Below are 18,222 nucleotides of genomic sequence, written 5' to 3'. Positions count from 1 at the left end.
AACCCCCCCCCCCCACCCCACACACACTTAAAAAAAAAAAAAAAAAAGCCCAAAAGAAAGATGGAATTAATGTATTACCAATGCATGGACATGGTGAAAGCTTACTGGTTTATATGTCTCCTTGCTTGTGTAAGTACAGATATATTTGGAGTAGCTTTACGCCTTGCTCTGTGTTTTGAGAATCTTACTTCAGAAATTGTCACGTTTCATCATGTGTAATAATTATATGACGACAATGAATTATTAATCCTATCTGCATATCATTTTGTTACTCATACAGACACATAACGTCGTCCTGGTAATGCCTACGATCAGGGTTAAATCCCTTCTACCTCTCTAGTTTCTGTACATATTTGCAATTTGAAGCACCTATAAACCACTCATAGATATGTTTCAATCCTTAACTTTCGGCCGTTTGTTTTAAGAAATTGTTATTTAGAACTTTTTAGGTGATTTAAGCTTGCAAAATGAATCATACAACAACAACAACAAACCCAGTATAATCCCACAAGTGGAGGTCTGGGGAGGATAGTGTGTATGCAGCCTTACCCCTACCTAGCGCAAGTAGAGAGACTGTTTGCGGTAGACCCTCGGCCCCAAGCAAGCATGTAGTGTAAAAGTGAGGGAGGCAGTAATAACAAGAAGGAAGTAGAACAGTCAAAACACAAGCAACATCAGGTAGTAATAGAATTTTAAGAGTACGAGAATACTAGAATAACGCTACTACTACTGGAAGGTAAAGAAAGACGTGCAACTGCCTATTAGCTTTCTATCCTAATCATCGCCCTCCACACCCTCTTATCAAGGGTCATGAATCATACGGCTACTAAAGAATGCATCTTACTCTGTACTTTCTTGCTTTTGTGCTATTACTACTGAGTTTCCTATGATATAGGAGAGGAAGGATGAACTGACAACAACAGGGGTTAGGTTCCTTTTCTTCGCGTTCTTGTGATGTTAATATTTGTAGTTGAAACAATGTTACAGCCTCCAGGCAAGTGTTGCAATCTCCAGAAACTCTTACGAGTTTTAAACTTACAGAGTAAATATGCTGGGACATGGTTCTATCATCTGGCAGTCTTTGTTATAAGGGGACCTCACAATTAGAAGTGTCAACTGTTCACTTAAATCTTCGGAAATTGCTTTTGTTTTGGAATTGATTCACTACGTGATGTTAGTGTAAATGAAAATTTCTGACATATTCTAACATGCTATTTTGTGAGCCATTTATTTGCTTGCAACTTTGCGTAAGATGTTGCTATTATCTGGTTGTCTATTGATAGTTCTGTATTTTGCCGAAGAGGAGGGAGTCATTGTTTTGACAGTTTTTTTCCACGTATTAATTTTTCCTTTTGAAGTATAATGTATAGCTTGTTCTCTATTCCTTGATGATTGTAAGTTCTGCTTGTAACTTTCAACATTTTGAATCGGTCTAGTCTAAGAAAATTGCTTATTTTTGCAGGTTGTGCATCTCAACCCCTTTTAAGTGACCAAAAATAAGGACTGGTCAGGCATCATCGTCTCAAGAAAGATGGAGAAATATTAGCAGATACAGGTACTACCTCTATGTGAAATGCAAGCAAAAAATCAAGATTATGAAACAGCCACTGGAATCAACGGGACACGCGATGCCACTTTTTCATCAACATGGCCATTAATCTTTCTTTAATATGCTTTTATTTTGGCGATTTATGGGTGCTTTTGTAGCGCGTTGGAGTTGTTATTGCCCTGAACACAGTCTCTTGGTACATGTCTAAATGAAACAAAGGCATTTCTTGAGGTTTGTCTATCGCGGTTGTTGCTTGTTAACTGAGATATATATTCAAGTTTTAACCAGACGTGTCTATTAGTTATACTGCGGCTGATATTACCTTTCTTCTTATTCCATGAAAGGGGAGAGTTGATAAAATGAAGTGAGGCTAGACTATGTCTACATTCTGTTCTTTTCTGAATGTGTTTCATTTTCAAAAGAAAACTGAGCAATTAAGGGGATCGGTATATGTGGCCACTGTTGGTCGTTTTCGTTTTTCCAATACGTGCGAGCATTACTTTTGTTCGAAAACATTTGTTTTACAAATACAAGAAATTATTTATTACTTTTTTTCTCCTCTAGATTTACTGTTCCAATAAACAAGTTTTAATTAAGTAAAACATTTACAGCTTGTTTGGATGGTCAAAACAAATACTCTTATAATTAAGTTTTTTATATGTCATTCTTAAATGGCGTAAAATTGTTGAAGACGATAATATGAATCAAAGGGAGTAAGACTTGCAGCCAGGAGTGTCTTTTTCCCCAAATCAATGAATGAAATGCAGACACGTCCAAACCCCACATTATTGGTGTTGTAGTTGGGTTTGAAAAGCTTTTGTTTGGAGATAAATGCGTATGTAAATTATTTTTCCAGAAAATGTTTTTGGAGAATAAAAATACTTGTTTTTGCCCCATCGGGGTAGAGGTAAGGTCTGCGTACACACTACCCTACCCAGACCCCACTTGTGGGATTATACTGGATCGTTGTTGCTGTTGTTGTAAAAATACTTGTTTCTAGTTTTCAAAGAAAAAACTTCCTTTAACTTGTTTTTTGAGTCGGGGGGAAAGTATTCTGATCAGGATGGCGAACAACGTGATTTTTAAGACAAAGAGAGTCAGTTTTCAATTTGGAAAAACTTTTCTAATTGTAGCTTGTATAATCCAAATGAGGCCTATTATAATCTTAATTTGATTGGATGAACGGGTTATGGACCTTAAAAGGCGTCTTTTCATAAATATATTATATACTTCTTACTTGTTAATGTGCCACCACGTTTATGTCAAAATCAATTCCATTTTGATAAAAATGACCAAAGTAGTATGCATTACAACAGACAAAGGAGTGCTCAACCACAAACTTTGCAAAGTTTTGAGTAGACTGTCCTCTCTATATATCCACACACCACCTTAAACAAATACCTCAGAACACAAACTTCCTCTAAAACCTTAGTACATTCTATTCAAGAATCCTCTCTTGTGTTTCCTGTGAAACAAGTCAAATTTTTTTCACAAGAGAGTCATGGCTACATCGTGTGTCATGTTAGTGCTCTCCCTTTCCTTTACATTTCTAGCTCTTTCTGCTGCACAAGAACCCACAATGCCACCTTCTAGCATGGCAGCCCCACCGACAATCGCCATGCCACCTTTTATGTCACCACCAGCACCAGTGGCATTTCCTCCAACAATGAGTCCTGGTCCATCAGTTAGCTCATCACCAGCCCCAGGTGCACCTGATATGGCACCCCTCATGCCTGCCTCTCCTCCTGCACCCATGGGACCGGGGCCTGTGTCATCACCGGCTCCTGCACCTACTGATGCTGTGTTGCCATCAAGTGCTTTTGTGCATGGAATTAGCATGGCCATGGTAGCACTTATTGGGACTGCAGCACTCTTCTTCTAACTTGATGCTCATTATCTTTCACATTTGCTGTAGATTGAAAATAATTTACCTGTTTGTGTATTCTTTATTGCATTTTAATATATTTTTCAGTGTTGTTTTTCATTATTGTTGTTTCACTTTGTCCTTGATTCTTGAGGATCATTCATGTATGTGAGTTTAAGGAACAATGAGGTGTCATTTATCAACTTTTATTTGTTACAGCTATCGTGTAACATTTTCTCTCAGCTTAATTAAAGACACTGTTCTTACATGTCTTTTCAGCGCTATTTCTACTTCTTTGGAACTTCAAACAACAAACCCAGTGTAATCTCACAAGTGGGGTCTGGGGAGGATAGTGTGTACACTAAGGGGTGGCAAGTAGGCCGGTCCGGGACCGCGGGCCAAGTGGGCGAGTGGGCCGGGACCGGTAGGACCGCTAGAGGTGGGCTTGGGCCTGTCTCGTGGGCTGGTTCTTGCCTTTGAACCGTTAGGACCGGGACCATTTGGCCCGCCAAGGGACCGGGACCTTGGCGGGCCAAACAGGCCCCACGGTAATTTTTTTTTTAAAGTAAAAATAGTCGTTAGCATATTTAAAAAAACAAAAGTTGGGCTTTAAAAAATAGCAGTTGGCTATTTANAGAATAAAGAAAAATCAAAAGATGATTTTGACACAGATAGAGGGTCTTCGAGGGGTCGATTTTTACCCAAAACTTTTTATAATTACACTTTTTCCCTATTTTCAACTATAAATACCCCCTCATTCTTTTATTTCTTACAAAATCAATATCAATCTATCACAATCTCTCTCTAATTTTCTTCTATACTTGCTACTATTGCTTACTGTATTCCAAAAAATAGTAAAAAAAATATTGAGGTTGTTACAATTTGTGAAAAAATTGTGAAGTTAATTAAGTCTTCAAGTATTCAACGATAATCAATTTTCAACAAGTTGTTCGTCAATTCGGTAAACTCGTTCCAACTCTTAAGTTTAATATTATAGTTTTGTTTGTTTTATTTATTTGCTATTACTTGATTAATTAAGATGGCTTCCTTAAAAAATATTTTTGGTAAACATAAGAATAAGGGAAAATCCAAGAGTGGCGAATCACAACCAGAGGAAGACGAAGCTTACGAAGAAATGCTAGCTGAACTTGCGGAGGATGCTGCTTCGCCCGACAATGGAAACGGCGATGACCAAGCTACTTTTCCGCCACCACCAAGGTAAATTCCTCCGGGCCTTGAAGGATTTATGAAGTTTGTAAGAGATACCATGTAACTTGTATGAACAAAAATTAGTATGTATTATGTAACTTGTATTTCGGCACATCTTGATTAGTTTCTTTTTCTTCTCAATGGTGTATTAGCACCTTGCAGTGCTCATCCCATAGAGGGGAGGAAGACTAGGAAAGAAATTGCCATGTTTTTTTAATGCTATAATAAAATTACAAGGCATTGCTTTGAATATCTCTTCACAATATTTTTGTCTTTAAATTTGAATTAAAAAATTTAGGTCACAATTCTATAATAAATTTACAAGGCATTGCCTTACATATTTTTTTTTTTAACATCTTTTTGTCCCTAATTTCTATTTATTTTTTTTTTAAAAAAAACAATATCTAGCCGTTGGGCCCACTTAGCCCTTAGCCCGCGGGCCCGGCCCATTTAGCCCGGGACCATGAGTACGTGGGCCCGGTTACGGACCGGTTCCTACAAAATGACCGTTTAACCCGGAACCAGTAGGCCCATTTATTCATGGACCGGCCCGGGACCGGGACCGTTTAGACCGGCCCACTTGGCCCGTTTAGGGCTCAAACCGGCCCACATGCCACCCCTAGTGTACGCAGACCTTACCCCTATCTTGTGAAGATTGAGAGGTTGTTTCCGATAGACCCTCGGCCTAAGAAACAGTAAACAGGGAGCAACCAACACTAACAACAAGAAAAAAACAAAGACACTACGTGTAATAACAAAGATCTAGAAATAAGAAATACAAGAATAGTACTTCTTTGGAACTTGACTTTCATGTAAATTTCCAAGCAATTACTAGTTCAAAAGCCAAGGTTGACTACAGTCTAACATTAGATCTCCAAATATCAGCCATAATCTAAGTAAAGAGAAAGCACCTGACTTTCTTTCTGTTTTCCAGCATTCTGGGGCTAAAGTTAAAATGAATTATCGAAACAAATAAACATATGTGCATCGCGGGCATATGCATATGTAGAAAGAAAGGGAAATGGGCGCCGGAAACCTGAAAGTAGTAGACTGCACTAAGTAAGAGTAGCTTTCTCTTCCTAACATCCTACATACACTTTTGTGGCTTTAAGCTTTAATCCAGATGCAACTTATTTGCATGTGCCAAAAAGCTTTCATACAACAATCAAAAATCAGTTGCAAATCCGCAAAGGCAAAAATAGAAGGTCAGCTTTTCGGTTTCATTGCTTGGGTGATGTAGAAAAAGACCATAAGATATTCCTTTCATTCATCTTATCAAAACAAGAAAAAGAAAAAGAAATTACATTCATCGTCTCCTTTGTTTTCTACGGCACTCAAAACATTCAGTACATGGAAACTTACTTCCACTAGAGTAGCTGGTATGGAGTTTACTGGGTGAGACTTTCAAGTCTTTCACTAGTATCTGGCGAAGCTTTTCATTTTCCTGCATGAGCTCGTCAATAACTTGCTGGTGTTTCAACACCTATCATGCACCAAACGTATTTTCAGTACTTCACACGCCATATAAACATAAATCAACAGATAAAACTTTTTCACAGCCATTTCAGCAGTTTAACAATTGAACCTTGAATAGATAAATTTATTCAGGAAAAGAAACAAAAGCAGTGATAAACTGAGTTAATACGTTGTAAACAAATCCATCTGCGAGGGAGAGGAGAGAAAGAGAACCGTTTACTAGGTTTTAGCAATGTAAGTCAATATTCTATTAAGGACATCGTTAATAAGTGGTCTAATCAGTCTTCCTCATATTACAATCTACTTGCAATACTATTTTAAGTTTAAAAAAGGAAAAGGAAAAGGAAAAGAGTTAGCTTCTAAATAAATAGTCAGAGTGAAAACTTACAATATGAAGAAGGTTGTTCTCTGATCTCAAACGCTCCGACTGCAAATACCGAAGTAGAGGAATTAGAACTAATACATGTTAGCAACCTCCTATTTCTATTAACAATTATCAATCTCATCCTTAGCACAATATACAACAAAATAAAGAGACCTCACAAAACTACGCTTAGTGTATAATGTTATAAGAAATGTGTTTCATCTTCACATACCAGCTCATTTGCTGTACCGCCTTCATCCTTCAAAAGTGGACTCTGCAGAAAATTGCTAAGAACCTTCTCAGTTCGACTGCTATATGATGTATTTGAAGAGCTAACATTAGTTCTTGAAGTTTCATTTTCATGAGAAGAGAGAGAACTTGTGTTTGTATCTGTAAGCAAGCCCACAGAAGAACTATGAGGGACCTTCACTTCAAGTGAATTGACACTTCCCAGTGGATTCTGATTAGAGGCTTCATTGATTGTCCTCATGCCAGCTTGCAAGGTCGGTGGAAGGATGCCTTGACCAACAGACAAGCCGGTCGACATTCCAGACTTCATCATTAATTTAGTCATGGCTTGCTGCAGATTGAGAGAAGTTATGTTAAAACCTATGAAAGTGTGGAGGATGAGGGCAAACTCAGCAGGTAGCAGCACCAACACTATGGAGAGAATACATACAATTAAAAACAACTGAATCTGATCCACTACTCCGCGCTTCACAGCAAGACCTGACATACACCACCAAGATTTTGCTATTTAACAACAGAAATGTTTAGAAGAATCCGCCATAACACGGCTTCATAAAATAAAGTCTTTGTGATTCAGTTATTTCCTTTTTCTTTCTTCCATTATATCATTCCCAGAGTTTGTGACCACAATTAGTACCAAGCCTGTGGTTCAAAGATGACACAAGTTTAAATTCCAATAAGCCCAATTAGCCTTGACTAAGGTATCTATCACTCAAACAGTTAACTCTACTGTTTCTTGAAACACCCATGGCAACCTGGCCATGATCAACAGATTTAAGTCTACAACTCAATATCCTCTAAGTAAAGAGTGCACATAAAGTGGTTAGCAACATCACTGTATTTTAGCAATTTCCCACTTCAAAATAAATCATCCTCAATGCAACATATAACCTTTAACAAAGAAAGAGTCAAGTCTACATACCAACTCCAAAACCATGTCCAAAACCTACTCCACATCCAATGCCTGCTTCAATGCCTTTTGCCCCAACCTTCCTCAACTACAGAAAAGACAAAGAAATAAAATCAGAAAAGCATCACAAGAACAAATTTGTAAGGTATATTGATCACAATACTATGTGAAGACAATTCAACAAATTAACATACAGAATTATTAACATGTCTTCCAACTCCAGAAAATGCATCCGTTGCGCCTCTAGTGGCAGTCATAACTTGATTTAGCATTGGTATTGCACCTAAAATCAAGGTAAATTTGGTGATAAAGAGATATCAATCTAAAAGGATAGAAAGTCCTATAATATAGAGTATCTCATATCATAACCCCTTTCATGCTTAGATACTAGGGATCCGATAGTCACAAGAACACAGAAAGGCCGAACATGATTAGATTGTTATTGACACCAATACGATGATGTGACTAGCAAGCTGATAAAACCACACAAACTGCATACAATTTAGATTGCTCAATCACGCATCACATTTATCCACGTATAGCATCGTACAAAAGATCAATGGCTCGTGTTCTCTACATTGTTCAACTAAAAGCATCAACCCTATTAGAGTAGATTAATTGCTCTTCTCCATGAAAAGGCATCTAAAGGAACATTAACCCCTAGCCTGCAACTTTGTTATCTCTAAATCCCAGCAAACAATCTGATCACTAACAGCCAGAACTTAAGCACGCATATAGTCTGACTAACCAAACCCAACATTACATCAAATAGCACAAAACAGGCAGAAAAAGTATACCAACCATTAGGAACAACTTAAATATTTCAAAATTATGCTTTTAATTCTAGAGAACACACAAACACACACACACACCCCATGGACAAACTTAAACCCCAAAAATGAGTTGCTTGAATTAACACACAACACACCATAGACAAAAAATGCAATAATTTTTTTGATAACCATAGTGCCTAGGCCAGCTTGTGCGCACCTCGACTAATTCCACGGCATACCTGCTACCTCCCACCATCACAGGTAGCGCGTAACTATGTCCACCAAGGGTTGGATAGATGGAAGAAATCATCTAGTGTTTTTGCTTCCGGTGGGATTTGAGCAAACAATGCAATATTATTACATCAAATAGCACAAAACATGCAGAAATTGGATATCAACCACTACCAACAACATAAAGATTTCAACTTTACACATTTCAAGTCATTAACAAACACACACACCAAACAAAATTACAACCCCTAAATAAATTACTTGAATTCTTGGGTTCCCGTTCTTTAGGTTTCCAAAAATCTTCAAATTTCATTTTTTTTTTTTTGGTGAATGAGAAGAAAAGAGAAGGAGTGGAGAGTACCTAGATTTAAAGGGCGACCAACACCAATTCCAATCCCACAACCAATGCCAAAGCCAGTAAATACTTGACCCACCTTCAAAGTAAAAGGATTCTCTATTCTCATCCTTCTTTTTTCTGCAGTAACTATCACGCCATTGCTATTACTACTGCTGCTGCTACTTGGACTGTCCGTATCCATTTGCACTGTTTCGGTTCCTTTTTCTACAAATTCTGAGTCTTCAGTCTTTTCAGCTCTTCGAACAAACTCTAAAAAGAAGTGCGGAGTGTTGAACTAGATTCTTCAAATAGTTGCAGACCCGTTGAGCTGCTTTTCTGCAAGAAAGTAGAACTAAGGCATCTAATTTATGCAAGAAAGAACTAAGGCAGCTCTTTCAACGGGCATGTAATTTTACTTTTGATTAGATTAGGGGTGTTTTTTCTATTAGCCAATCTGTTAAAAAAAATTAATTTATGTCATTTTAACTTTTTAAATCAAATCAAATAGTGTTGGGTATTTTCTTAAAAGTTTAATGAATCAAATTTTATCAATTTTAAAATCTAAAGTCAAATCAAATAGAAAATATGTCTTTTTTTTTTTTTTAGCTGGAGACGTTTGGAGGCTAGAGATGTACCTGTCACATACATTAGGGGCGATTAAGGAAATGTACGATGGAGCCAAGACCTGGGTGAGAATGGTAGAGGGGGACTCGGGACACTTCCCAATAGAGGTGGAGTTGATTGAGGGATTAGCGCTTAGCCCGTTTTTGTTGCCTTAGTGATGGATGAGTTGACACAACACATTCAAGAAGAGGTACCTTGGTGCATATTGTTTGCACCAAGGCGGTGTTAATGCTAGGCTGAAGGTCTAGACGCAGACGTTGGAGTCTAAAGATTTCAAGTTGAGCAGGACTAAACTAGAATACTTTGAGTGCAAGTTTAGTGACGTGACTCGGGAGGCTTAAAATGAAGTGAGGTTGGACACACAAGTCATACTCAAGAGAGAGAATTTTAAGTATTTTGGGTCTATAATCCAAGGAAACGGGATGATTGACGAGGATGTGCCACATCGCATTGGAGCCGGGTTGATGAAGTGAAGGCTCGCATCTGGCATCTTGTGCGACAAGAATGTGCCACCAAGAGCTAAAGGTAGATTTTACAGAGCAATGGTTAGATTGGCCATGTTGTTGTTGGATTTTTGGTTCAAAATTGAGGTGAATGGGAAATGGAGGAAAAAAATAAAATTTTGATTTTCCCTCCTTTACAAAGGAACATTGTCCCATATTGGAGGTGCAAAGCTCATTTGTTGAGTATATATATAATTACACTTGTTAGCTCTTAAAGAGTTGAGAAGAAGTCAAGCCTCGTGCCACTGTCGTCGCTCGCTCGGCTTCGACTTCGAGTTTGGTCAAATGATTTGACTGATTAATTTTTGGACCAAATTTATTTATTAAATAGTTAAATTTAATTAATAATTTTTAATCCAAATCAACCGTTTACATAACGGTAATTTGAATTTCCTCCGGTTTGAGTTTTCCATTTTATTTTGCATAAATAGGCATTTACTTAATAGCCATTTTACGCGAACAATCATCTTGAAAAGCTACACCTTTTCATTTGAACCCAACCTATTGGTTATAAATACCAAGCCATTCCTCAGATTTTTCTTACGAAAATGCTGAAATCTTTTCTTCCTTTCTACATTGTTCTCTTACAAAACAAACAAAATAAGTCCGATTACTGCCGCCGTTTGTGTTCTTTGAAACAATGAAGTACCGCTACACCAGTCTGTAATTTGTTCTACCATGGGAAAAATAATCCATTACCTCGGGTATTATGAGGGGATTAAGTTCCTTAAGCTTGTTAGTAATCTGTATTTGTAAAGTAATTTTGGAAATAAAATAACGTAACAGAAATGTAGAAGAAGCAGATATTAATCCGAGCCCTTGTGGCGGTAACTTTACCTAGAAGACTGGAGATCCGAAGATCTAGGTTCAAGGAGATCAAACAAAGTCAATAATGACAATTCAACATTGTCAACTAAAATTGTGGTCCATTATCGTGATGTGACAATGTTCAATACCAAGGATAACGTATTAGAGTTTTTTAATGGTTTCTAAATTTGATACAGGGTATATTAAATAGTGTATATACGGGATGGCATATTTAGAAATCAACTATGTAAGTGTGAAGTTCTAGCCGCTTCAAGGACAAATTTGTAGGGCTAGTTCTCTACGCACTTATGAAACCAGGCGGTGTTCATGGCTGGAGCGAACACAATAATGAGAACCAAAGAAGGTTAAGGGTTGATTGTGTGACTTATGGTTATCTAGGCATCACTGACGGTTCAAAAATATCAAATATACCGATTGACCGAGCATATCCGACATAAGTTCACTACGGAAAGTTCAAAGGAAAATCTGCTTATCCAGATGCAATCAATCCTTGCATGCGAATCACACAGTTTTCATGCACATTTTTATTATATAGTCATTCTCCATTCATGTGGGGGATTGTTGGGTTTTTTGTTCAAAATTGAGGTGAATGGAAAATGGAGGGGAAAATAAAATTTTGATTTTTCCTTTCTTTACAAAAGAACATTGTCCCATATTGGAGGAGGAATATATATATATATATATATATAAAATTACACTTCTTCTAACTCTTAAAGAGTTGAGAAGAAGTCAAGCCTCGCGCCGTCGTCATTCGAATTTGGATTGGATTTGGATTTGGTTAAATAATCTGATTGATTGATTAATTTTTTTGGACCAAATTTATTTGTTAAATAGTTAAAGTAAATTAATATTTTTAATCCAAATCAACCAGTTACGTAACGGTAATTTGAATTTCCTCCGGTTTGAGTTTTCCGTTTTATTTTGCATAAATAGTCATTTACGTAATAGCCGTTTTACGCGAATAATCATCTTGCAGAGTTGCACCTCTTCGTTTGAACTCAACCTGATAGCTATAAATACCAGGCTCTTCCCTCAGATTTTTCTTATGAAAATTCTGAAATCTCTTCTTTCTTTCTGAATTATTTTCTTATAAAACAAATAAAGTAAGTGTGATTATTGCCGCAATTTGTGTTCGTTGAAACACTGAGGGTTTGAAGTACCGCTACACCAGTGTGTAATACATTCTATCCTAGGAGGAAATAATTCATATCCTCGGGTACTAGGAGGGGATTAAGTTCCTTAAGGAAACACTATGAATTCAGTGGGCTCAGACTAATATATGCTTCCTCTACATTTCTGTTACATTATTTTATTTCCAGAATTACTTTACAAATACAAATTATTAACAGTTGTATGGGGTGGATTGTTGGTTAGTCAAGACCTCTCATGTTCAGAAGTTAAATATTGTAGAGATGAGGGTGATGAGATGGATATATGTTCATACTAGGAGGGATGGATTATGAATGAAGATATTCGAAATAAGGTGAGAGTGGTCTATGTGGTGGACAAGATGACGGAAATTAGCTTTTATGGTTTGGGAGGAAAAACATAGATTCTCCACTAAGGAGTTGCGAGAAATTAGCTATGGCGGGTCTAAGGAGAGGGAGAGGTAGGCCGAAGAAATACTGGGGAGAGGTGATAAGACAGGACTTGGCACATAGCTTACCGAGGACATGACTCTTTGATAAGAGGGTGTGGAGGTCGAAGATTAGGATTGTAGGTTAGTAAGTAGTCGAACGTATTTTCTTTCCAAACTTGTACTTCCTTCCCTAACTGTAGTGTTATCCTCGTGTTCCCTATTTTTAGATCAATATTATTACATGAGATTTCCTTTGCTTCTTTTTTTATTTTATCTAGCTGTTGTTACTATTTGTTTCCCATAGTTCTACGTTATAACCGTTGTGATTTTTCTTTATTGAGCCGAGGGTCTCTAGAAATAGCCTCTCTACCTTCACAAGGTAAAAGTAAGGACTGCATACATACTATCCTCTCCAAATCCCACTTGTGGGAATATATTGAGTATATTGTTGTTGTTGGTTTGGAGCAAAATAAGGACCCTTCCTGAAATGATAAATACATGACACAATTCTGAATTGAACTTGCATTGTATAATTCAATCAGAAATAGCCTCTCCACCTGTACAAGATAGGAATAAGGCTACATAATTACTACCCTCCCAGACCCCGCTTGTTTGATTACACTAGGTATGTTGTTATTGTTAACAATGAAAAAATCAACACAAACCTGAAGAAAAAAATTATTCTTTTTTTTTGTTTGTTTAATTTAACTTATATATTAGCAAATAGAAATTTATATCTCTTCTTAGGTAAAAGTAAACTTAAACAAAAAAAAAAAAATAGTTAATGCTAAGTGAAGACACTAATATGCAGCAACAACAAAAAATAGTAGGAAACGCTAGAAGGAGGGCTTGAACCTCCGACCTTGTGGTTAACAGCCACACGCTCTAACCAACTGAGCTATTCCAGCCTTGTAAGTAGCTTCCTTTGGAATCTTAATTTATTTTTAAACTAAATATACTGCAAACCGGTTAAAACTCAATATCTTACGATGTATGATTGGTTGTCAACACCCGTTATAAATTGTTCGTGTATACGGAGAGTTACATCAATCTTTTTCATGAAAAATAGTTCGTTGTTGGTTTGAGAAAATAGATTGTTTCCTTATATGATCTAAGAATTCTAACATCAAATTATTAGACGTAAGAGGAGGAAGAAGAAAAAAAAAAAAAAAAGAGAAATGTAAACTACTATGTATAACATTTCCTAGACTATATTTTTAATTTCAATATTTATTAAAGAATTTTCATAAATGTTTATAACTTTTGAAAAGTTAGAAAAATTGTTTGAGTCCAGAAAAAAAAAAATTCTGGTCGGAGATATAAAACTTGTAATATCATCTAGCATTGCTTCGCTGTTACAAAACGTGGATTTGGACACATCGTTAAATGTCCGCCACCCGTATATTCCCATGGAATACCTTCTTGAATTTCGTTTCTTGTCTTCACATTTTCGTTCCACCAAAAAACAGATTATTTCATGGCGTTATCCTCTTCCACTATATTGCTTGTTAAGTCGCAATATATCTCTCTTTATTCTTCTAACTCATCACTTGATTTCAGAAGAAGAACATCTTTAATACCTCAACAACCATGGTTACCAGCTGAAACTAGAGTTAGAATCAGGCCCATTTCTTTATCCATTATAAATGCTCGAGCTGATGATAGAAAAGAAGATATTGTTATTATCGGGGCTGGAATTGCTGGCCTTGCTACTGCTGTTTCACTTCAGAGGTAAATTATGTTCATAAACTTAGCCTCCACATGATAATTGCTACTATTACAATTAGTCAATCAGTCAATTAGTCTCGATTACAAACTAGTTGAGGTCGACTATATGAATTTTCTCTATATATTTTGATCGATTGCGACATATATCAGTGATAGTAATTTTTTCTACGTCAATTCTAGTATGATGACATTAATTTCTTTTTTGGGAAGTTGAGAAGAAGTTTGATGAATGTGATTGCTTGCTATTTAGGCTGGGTATTAGAACATTGGTGCTTGAGCAGGCTGAGTCACTGAGGACTGGAGGAACCTCACTAACACTTTTTAAAAATGGATGGAAGGCACTGGATGCTATTGGAGTTGGCAATGATCTCAGGACTCAGTTTCTTGAAATTCAAGGGTATGTTGTTTCACTTGTACTCCCTTGCTCATTCATTTTGCCCAAAGTTCCTATCGTCTGAAAACAGCCAGTAGCAATTTACAACAACAACAACAAACGCAGAATAGTCCTACAAGTGGGGTCTGGGGAGGGTAATGTGTACGCAGACCTTACCCCTACTTAGAAGGTAGAGACACTGTTTCTAATAGATCCTCGGTTCAAGGAAAGCAAGTAGCAATTTAAAAATAAAAAAGGAGAAAAGAAAGCATTAGGGGACTAATATGTAATTCTTACCCTGGTTTGTTAATTGGTTTAGTATATAGCAATGTTCTTTGCTTTGGCATCCTACAATAGCAGAGCTCTTTTAATCTCTAGTTTATACAACTAGAATGAACCTGCGAGGCGCGAGCTGAAAAATGAGTACTCTTTAAAATTCGCAGATAACAGCACAGGGTAGTGCAGGGAAATAGTCATTCTTGTGTGACATATCAGACAATAATGCATATTTAAACAGAAACTAGCCAAGATTTCTTTCATAAACCAAAACAAATAAAAACCAGCATATATTAAGCCCAACAGTGAAAAACAAAGGAAATTTTGGTTTTCTCTCTGTCTTCATTCTTTAGTGTGCTTTTTGAGGTTTGATTGTGATACTCAAATCAAGCTGAAGATGCTTCTCTTGGTTTATTCTTTCCATGAGTGTCTATCTAGTAACTAGCGGTTCAAATGTTAAGCATTAGACTATAATCGTTGATCTGAAATCATGCTGAAATGCTTCTCCTAGATTCTGGTATGTAGAAATCACTCGCTTATGGTACCTGGGAATTTGCAGGATGGTGGTAAAATCAGAAGATGGAAGAGAGTTGCGCTCCTTCAGATTCAAAGATGAGGATGAAACGTAATGGTCTCTCTGATTGTTTTGGTTAATTGTTATTTATCACCAAATTCTGATCCTTTTCTCTATTAATCCCATGACAATGTAGTCAAGAAGTCCGAGCTGTGGAGAGGAGAGTCCTACTGGAAACACTTGCCAGTAAGCTGCCACCAGATGCTATCTCTTTTTCCTCAAAGCTGGCAAACATTGAAAGAAGTGAAAATGGTGAAACAATGTTGGAACTTGAAGATGGAATTCGCATATCTGCCAAGGTAGTTGGTGTGCACCTTGATTTGCCTATTTTCAGGGTTTCCGTGGTGCTTGTTCCACTTGTCTGAGGATATCTACTTTAGTTAGTAGTATGAGTATTGCCAAATACATTGTCTTCTGATTCAACTTAATAACGAAAACCGTGAAGTCTCTTATTGCTTAAAGTTTAATCTAATTTCTCTGTCTACTATCTTGATGATTCTCCTTTTGTAGCTATTAGATTTATTCAAAAAAAAAAAAAAAATACCGAGTGGACTGATTTCTCAAGCTTGCGCCTTCTTCTTGAACTTCAACTCCTTGCAGATATTAATCGCTTGTGATGGGATTCGGTCGCCAGTGGCCAAGTGGATGGGATTTCCAGAGCCTAACTATGTAGGCCATTGTGCATTTCGAGGCCTAGCATATTTCCCTCAAGGACAGCCATTTGAACCAAAAGTAAACTACATCTACGGAAGAGGAGTGCGTGCTGGATACGTTCCTGTCTCTGAAACCAAGGTCTATTGGTTTATCTGCTACAATAACTCATCACCAGGTTTGTGTTTTATAACAGCTTTCTGGTATATTTCTCTCTCTTTGGCATTCATGACAAACACCACAATGCCTTTACATCAACCACTTAATCAAAAAGCAACTCCACAGGAGATAGCATTCTTGTTTTGTCTCTATACTCCTAACAGAAAGTGGGGTTTACATATGTGTAACCCTTTAAATTTGAATATGAGAACTTTATAGGCCAGTAAAGGGCAGCTCGGTGCATGAAGCATCCCGCATTCATGCAGGGTCTGGAGAAGGTTCCCTAGAACTTTATATGTCAGTACACCTAGAAAATTACAGACAAGAATGAACGCCCATGTGCGCATAATAATATTTCCAGTGTCTGTTCTTTTTCATGTGGGCATGTTAGTTGACAGTAGTTTTAAAGTAGAAATCATAGTATATCCACTTTGATTAGATACTCTCTCATGAGCTGAAAAATTCTATGCAACTTTCTGTAGTTGGAGTTATAATTCTACCCTCTAAAACGGTCGAAAGACATCAGTGAAAAAGTCCATCCTTTTCCATTACGTCATTCTAACTGTTTTGAACATCTGTTGACAGGTCCAAAGATAACAGATCCATCTATCTTGAGACAGCAAGCTGAACAACTCGTTAGAAATTGGCCAACAGACCTAATAAACCTCATTAAACTTACACCAGACGACACAATCATAAGAAGTAGCCTAGTAGATAGATGGCTTTGGCCCTCAATAAGCCCACCAGCCTCTACTGGAAGTATAGTGCTGGCTGGCGACGCGTGGCACCCAATGACACCAAATCTTGGTCAAGGTGGTTGTTGTGCTTTGGAAGATTCAATAGTTTTGACCAAAAAACTTGCAGAAGCAATCAAGTATAAACGTATTTCTATCGAGGATGCACTCAAAGCATATGAAACTGAAAGATGGCCTCGTATATTTCCATTAACGCTACGTGCATATCTTGTAGGTGCACTATTGCAATGGGATAATCCAGTGATATGTTCCCTTAGGGATAACATCATTGTACCTAAGCTTGTTAGGCTTGGTCCAATTCTGGAGCATACCAATTTTGAATTTGAGCCTCTATAAGAAACTTTGAAATTCATTTACTTGTGTAGATAACAGTTACATGAGGTGTACATCAAAACTACAGATATTGCTGTTTATTATTGTATATACTACAGAGGAGGTCCGTCTTACACTTGCATTATATAGCCACCCTCAAGTTTGGCTTCGTATTATTGTACAGTATATTAGCCATCTAATAACAGTGCAATACAAAAGGCAAATTATTTCTGTAGTAGTGTTTTCTCATAGCTATGGGTGGATGAAAGTTTAACTAATTGTTTTCACATAATTAGCAAAGTTGTCTGAACATTTTGAGTTAATACTCTAAAACCACCCCTAAACTATCGCGTTTTTGTCAGTTTTCTAATTAAATTATTCGGTGTTCCAAAAAACCCCCTGAACTATATTGTCCTTTATATTAAAAAAAACCTCAGTGCATTCATAAAGGTGCGTCTAGTACACGCTCCTAATTATCTAAAATATTATGTCATGTGGCACTACACATGCATGGCTATTTAACTCAGCCTAAAACCTCCCAAAACTATCACTTTTTTGTAAGTTACTTACTTTAACTATTGGTGTCCTCAAAATCCCCTAAACTATATTTCCCTATATATTAAAAACCCCTGTTGAATTCTTAGAGGTGCGTCTCTCTAGCTATATTAATTTGTGATTTGTACTAAGTTTTTTATGTAGCTTATTCATGAGATATTACTCTCGGTGGACGGATTAATTCTAGGAGTTTTGGCCAAAATGATGGTATCTAATATAATGTGTTAATTTTAGGTTTAATGGTGATGTGCTTTGTGCTAGACTCCAATTGAATAAGTCCTTATTTACATTCACTTTATATTACAATTTAAAAAAATAAAGGTATATAGTGTTGCAATTCTGA

At 36.9% G+C, this 18,222-nt stretch overlaps 4 protein-coding genes and 1 non-coding gene across 6 annotated transcripts in view; 3 read left to right on the top strand and 2 right to left on the bottom strand.

The window, feature by feature from the left end:
* LOC109241254 (putative glycerol-3-phosphate transporter 4) overlaps nucleotides 1-1,943 on the top strand; it is a 7,443-nt gene extending 5,500 nt beyond the window's left edge. The window contains exon 3 of the mRNA XM_019407979.1: nucleotides 1,463-1,943. Within this exon, the coding sequence (XP_019263524.1) occupies nucleotides 1,463-1,500 (38 nt within the window). The 3' untranslated portion in view covers nucleotides 1,501-1,943. The remainder of the gene's footprint in view (nucleotides 1-1,462) is intronic.
* Nucleotides 1,944-2,931: 988 nt separating this feature from the next.
* On the top strand, nucleotides 2,932-3,681 carry LOC109241245 (classical arabinogalactan protein 9-like). Its single transcript, XM_019407968.1, has one exon. The coding sequence runs from the start codon at nucleotides 3,051-3,053 to the stop codon at nucleotides 3,429-3,431; it is 381 nt and encodes a 126-aa protein (XP_019263513.1). The 5' UTR covers nucleotides 2,932-3,050; the 3' UTR covers nucleotides 3,432-3,681.
* A 1,965-nt stretch (nucleotides 3,682-5,646) lies between these two features.
* On the bottom strand, nucleotides 5,647-9,377 carry LOC109241253. Of its 2 annotated transcripts, none has more exons than XM_019407977.1 (7): nucleotides 8,987-9,377; nucleotides 7,816-7,904; nucleotides 7,634-7,709; nucleotides 7,142-7,191; nucleotides 6,695-7,042; nucleotides 6,487-6,525; nucleotides 5,647-6,105 (listed from the first exon to the last, which is right to left on the bottom strand). In XM_019407977.1, exons 1-7 carry the CDS (start codon nucleotides 9,162-9,164, stop codon nucleotides 5,929-5,931), a joined length of 957 nt encoding a protein of 318 aa, XP_019263522.1. In that variant the 5' UTR covers nucleotides 9,165-9,377; the 3' UTR covers nucleotides 5,647-5,928. The 2 variants fall into 2 exon arrangements, with proteins under 2 accessions (XP_019263522.1, XP_019263523.1); XM_019407978.1 differs by lacking the exon at nucleotides 8,987-9,377 and adding an exon at nucleotides 8,887-8,941.
* Nucleotides 9,378-13,330: 3,953 nt separating this feature from the next.
* On the bottom strand, nucleotides 13,331-13,404 carry TRNAN-GUU. The gene has a single exon. It is a non-coding gene; the product is annotated as a tRNA-Asn (tRNA).
* A 498-nt stretch (nucleotides 13,405-13,902) lies between these two features.
* LOC109241252 (FAD-dependent urate hydroxylase-like) lies at nucleotides 13,903-17,469 on the top strand. The gene is made up of 6 exons (XM_019407976.1): nucleotides 13,903-14,227; nucleotides 14,475-14,621; nucleotides 15,433-15,498; nucleotides 15,584-15,746; nucleotides 16,048-16,276; nucleotides 16,843-17,469. The coding sequence occupies exons 1-6, from the start codon at nucleotides 13,974-13,976 to the stop codon at nucleotides 17,346-17,348; spliced, it is 1,365 nt and encodes a 454-aa protein (XP_019263521.1). The 5' UTR covers nucleotides 13,903-13,973; the 3' UTR covers nucleotides 17,349-17,469.
* Nucleotides 17,470-18,222: the final 753 nt, after the last annotated feature.

Source organism: Nicotiana attenuata, unplaced genomic scaffold, assembly GCF_001879085.1.
Source record: "Nicotiana attenuata strain UT unplaced genomic scaffold, NIATTr2, whole genome shotgun sequence".
Taxonomy (NCBI): domain Eukaryota; kingdom Viridiplantae; phylum Streptophyta; class Magnoliopsida; order Solanales; family Solanaceae; genus Nicotiana; species Nicotiana attenuata.
The sequence above is the reverse complement of the archived record's forward strand: the minus strand, read 5'-3'. Positions and strand labels throughout refer to the sequence as shown.

Bases quoted from the DNA above. Each gene is read 5' to 3' on its own strand.
- LOC109241245 (XM_019407968.1), top strand. From the start codon at position 3,051: ATGGCTACATCGTGTGTCATGTTAGTGCTCTCCCTTTCCTTTACATTT.
- LOC109241253 (XM_019407977.1), bottom strand. From the start codon at position 9,164: ATGGATACGGACAGTCCAAGTAGCAGCAGCAGTAGTAATAGCAATGGC. The intron at 7,710-7,815 runs GTATGTTAATTT...TCTTTTCTGTAG, and splicing joins GAAGACATGTTAATAATTCT to TTGAGGAAGGTTGGGGCAAA. The intron at 7,043-7,141 runs GTATGTATTCTC...CTCAATCTGCAG, and splicing joins AGATTCAGTTGTTTTTAATT to CAAGCCATGACTAAATTAAT.
- LOC109241252 (XM_019407976.1), top strand. From the start codon at position 13,974: ATGGCGTTATCCTCTTCCACTATATTGCTTGTTAAGTCGCAATATATC. The intron at 14,622-15,432 runs GTATGTTGTTTC...GGGAATTTGCAG, and splicing joins CAGTTTCTTGAAATTCAAGG to GATGGTGGTAAAATCAGAAG. The intron at 15,747-16,047 runs GTAGTTGGTGTG...AACTCCTTGCAG, and splicing joins GAATTCGCATATCTGCCAAG to ATATTAATCGCTTGTGATGG.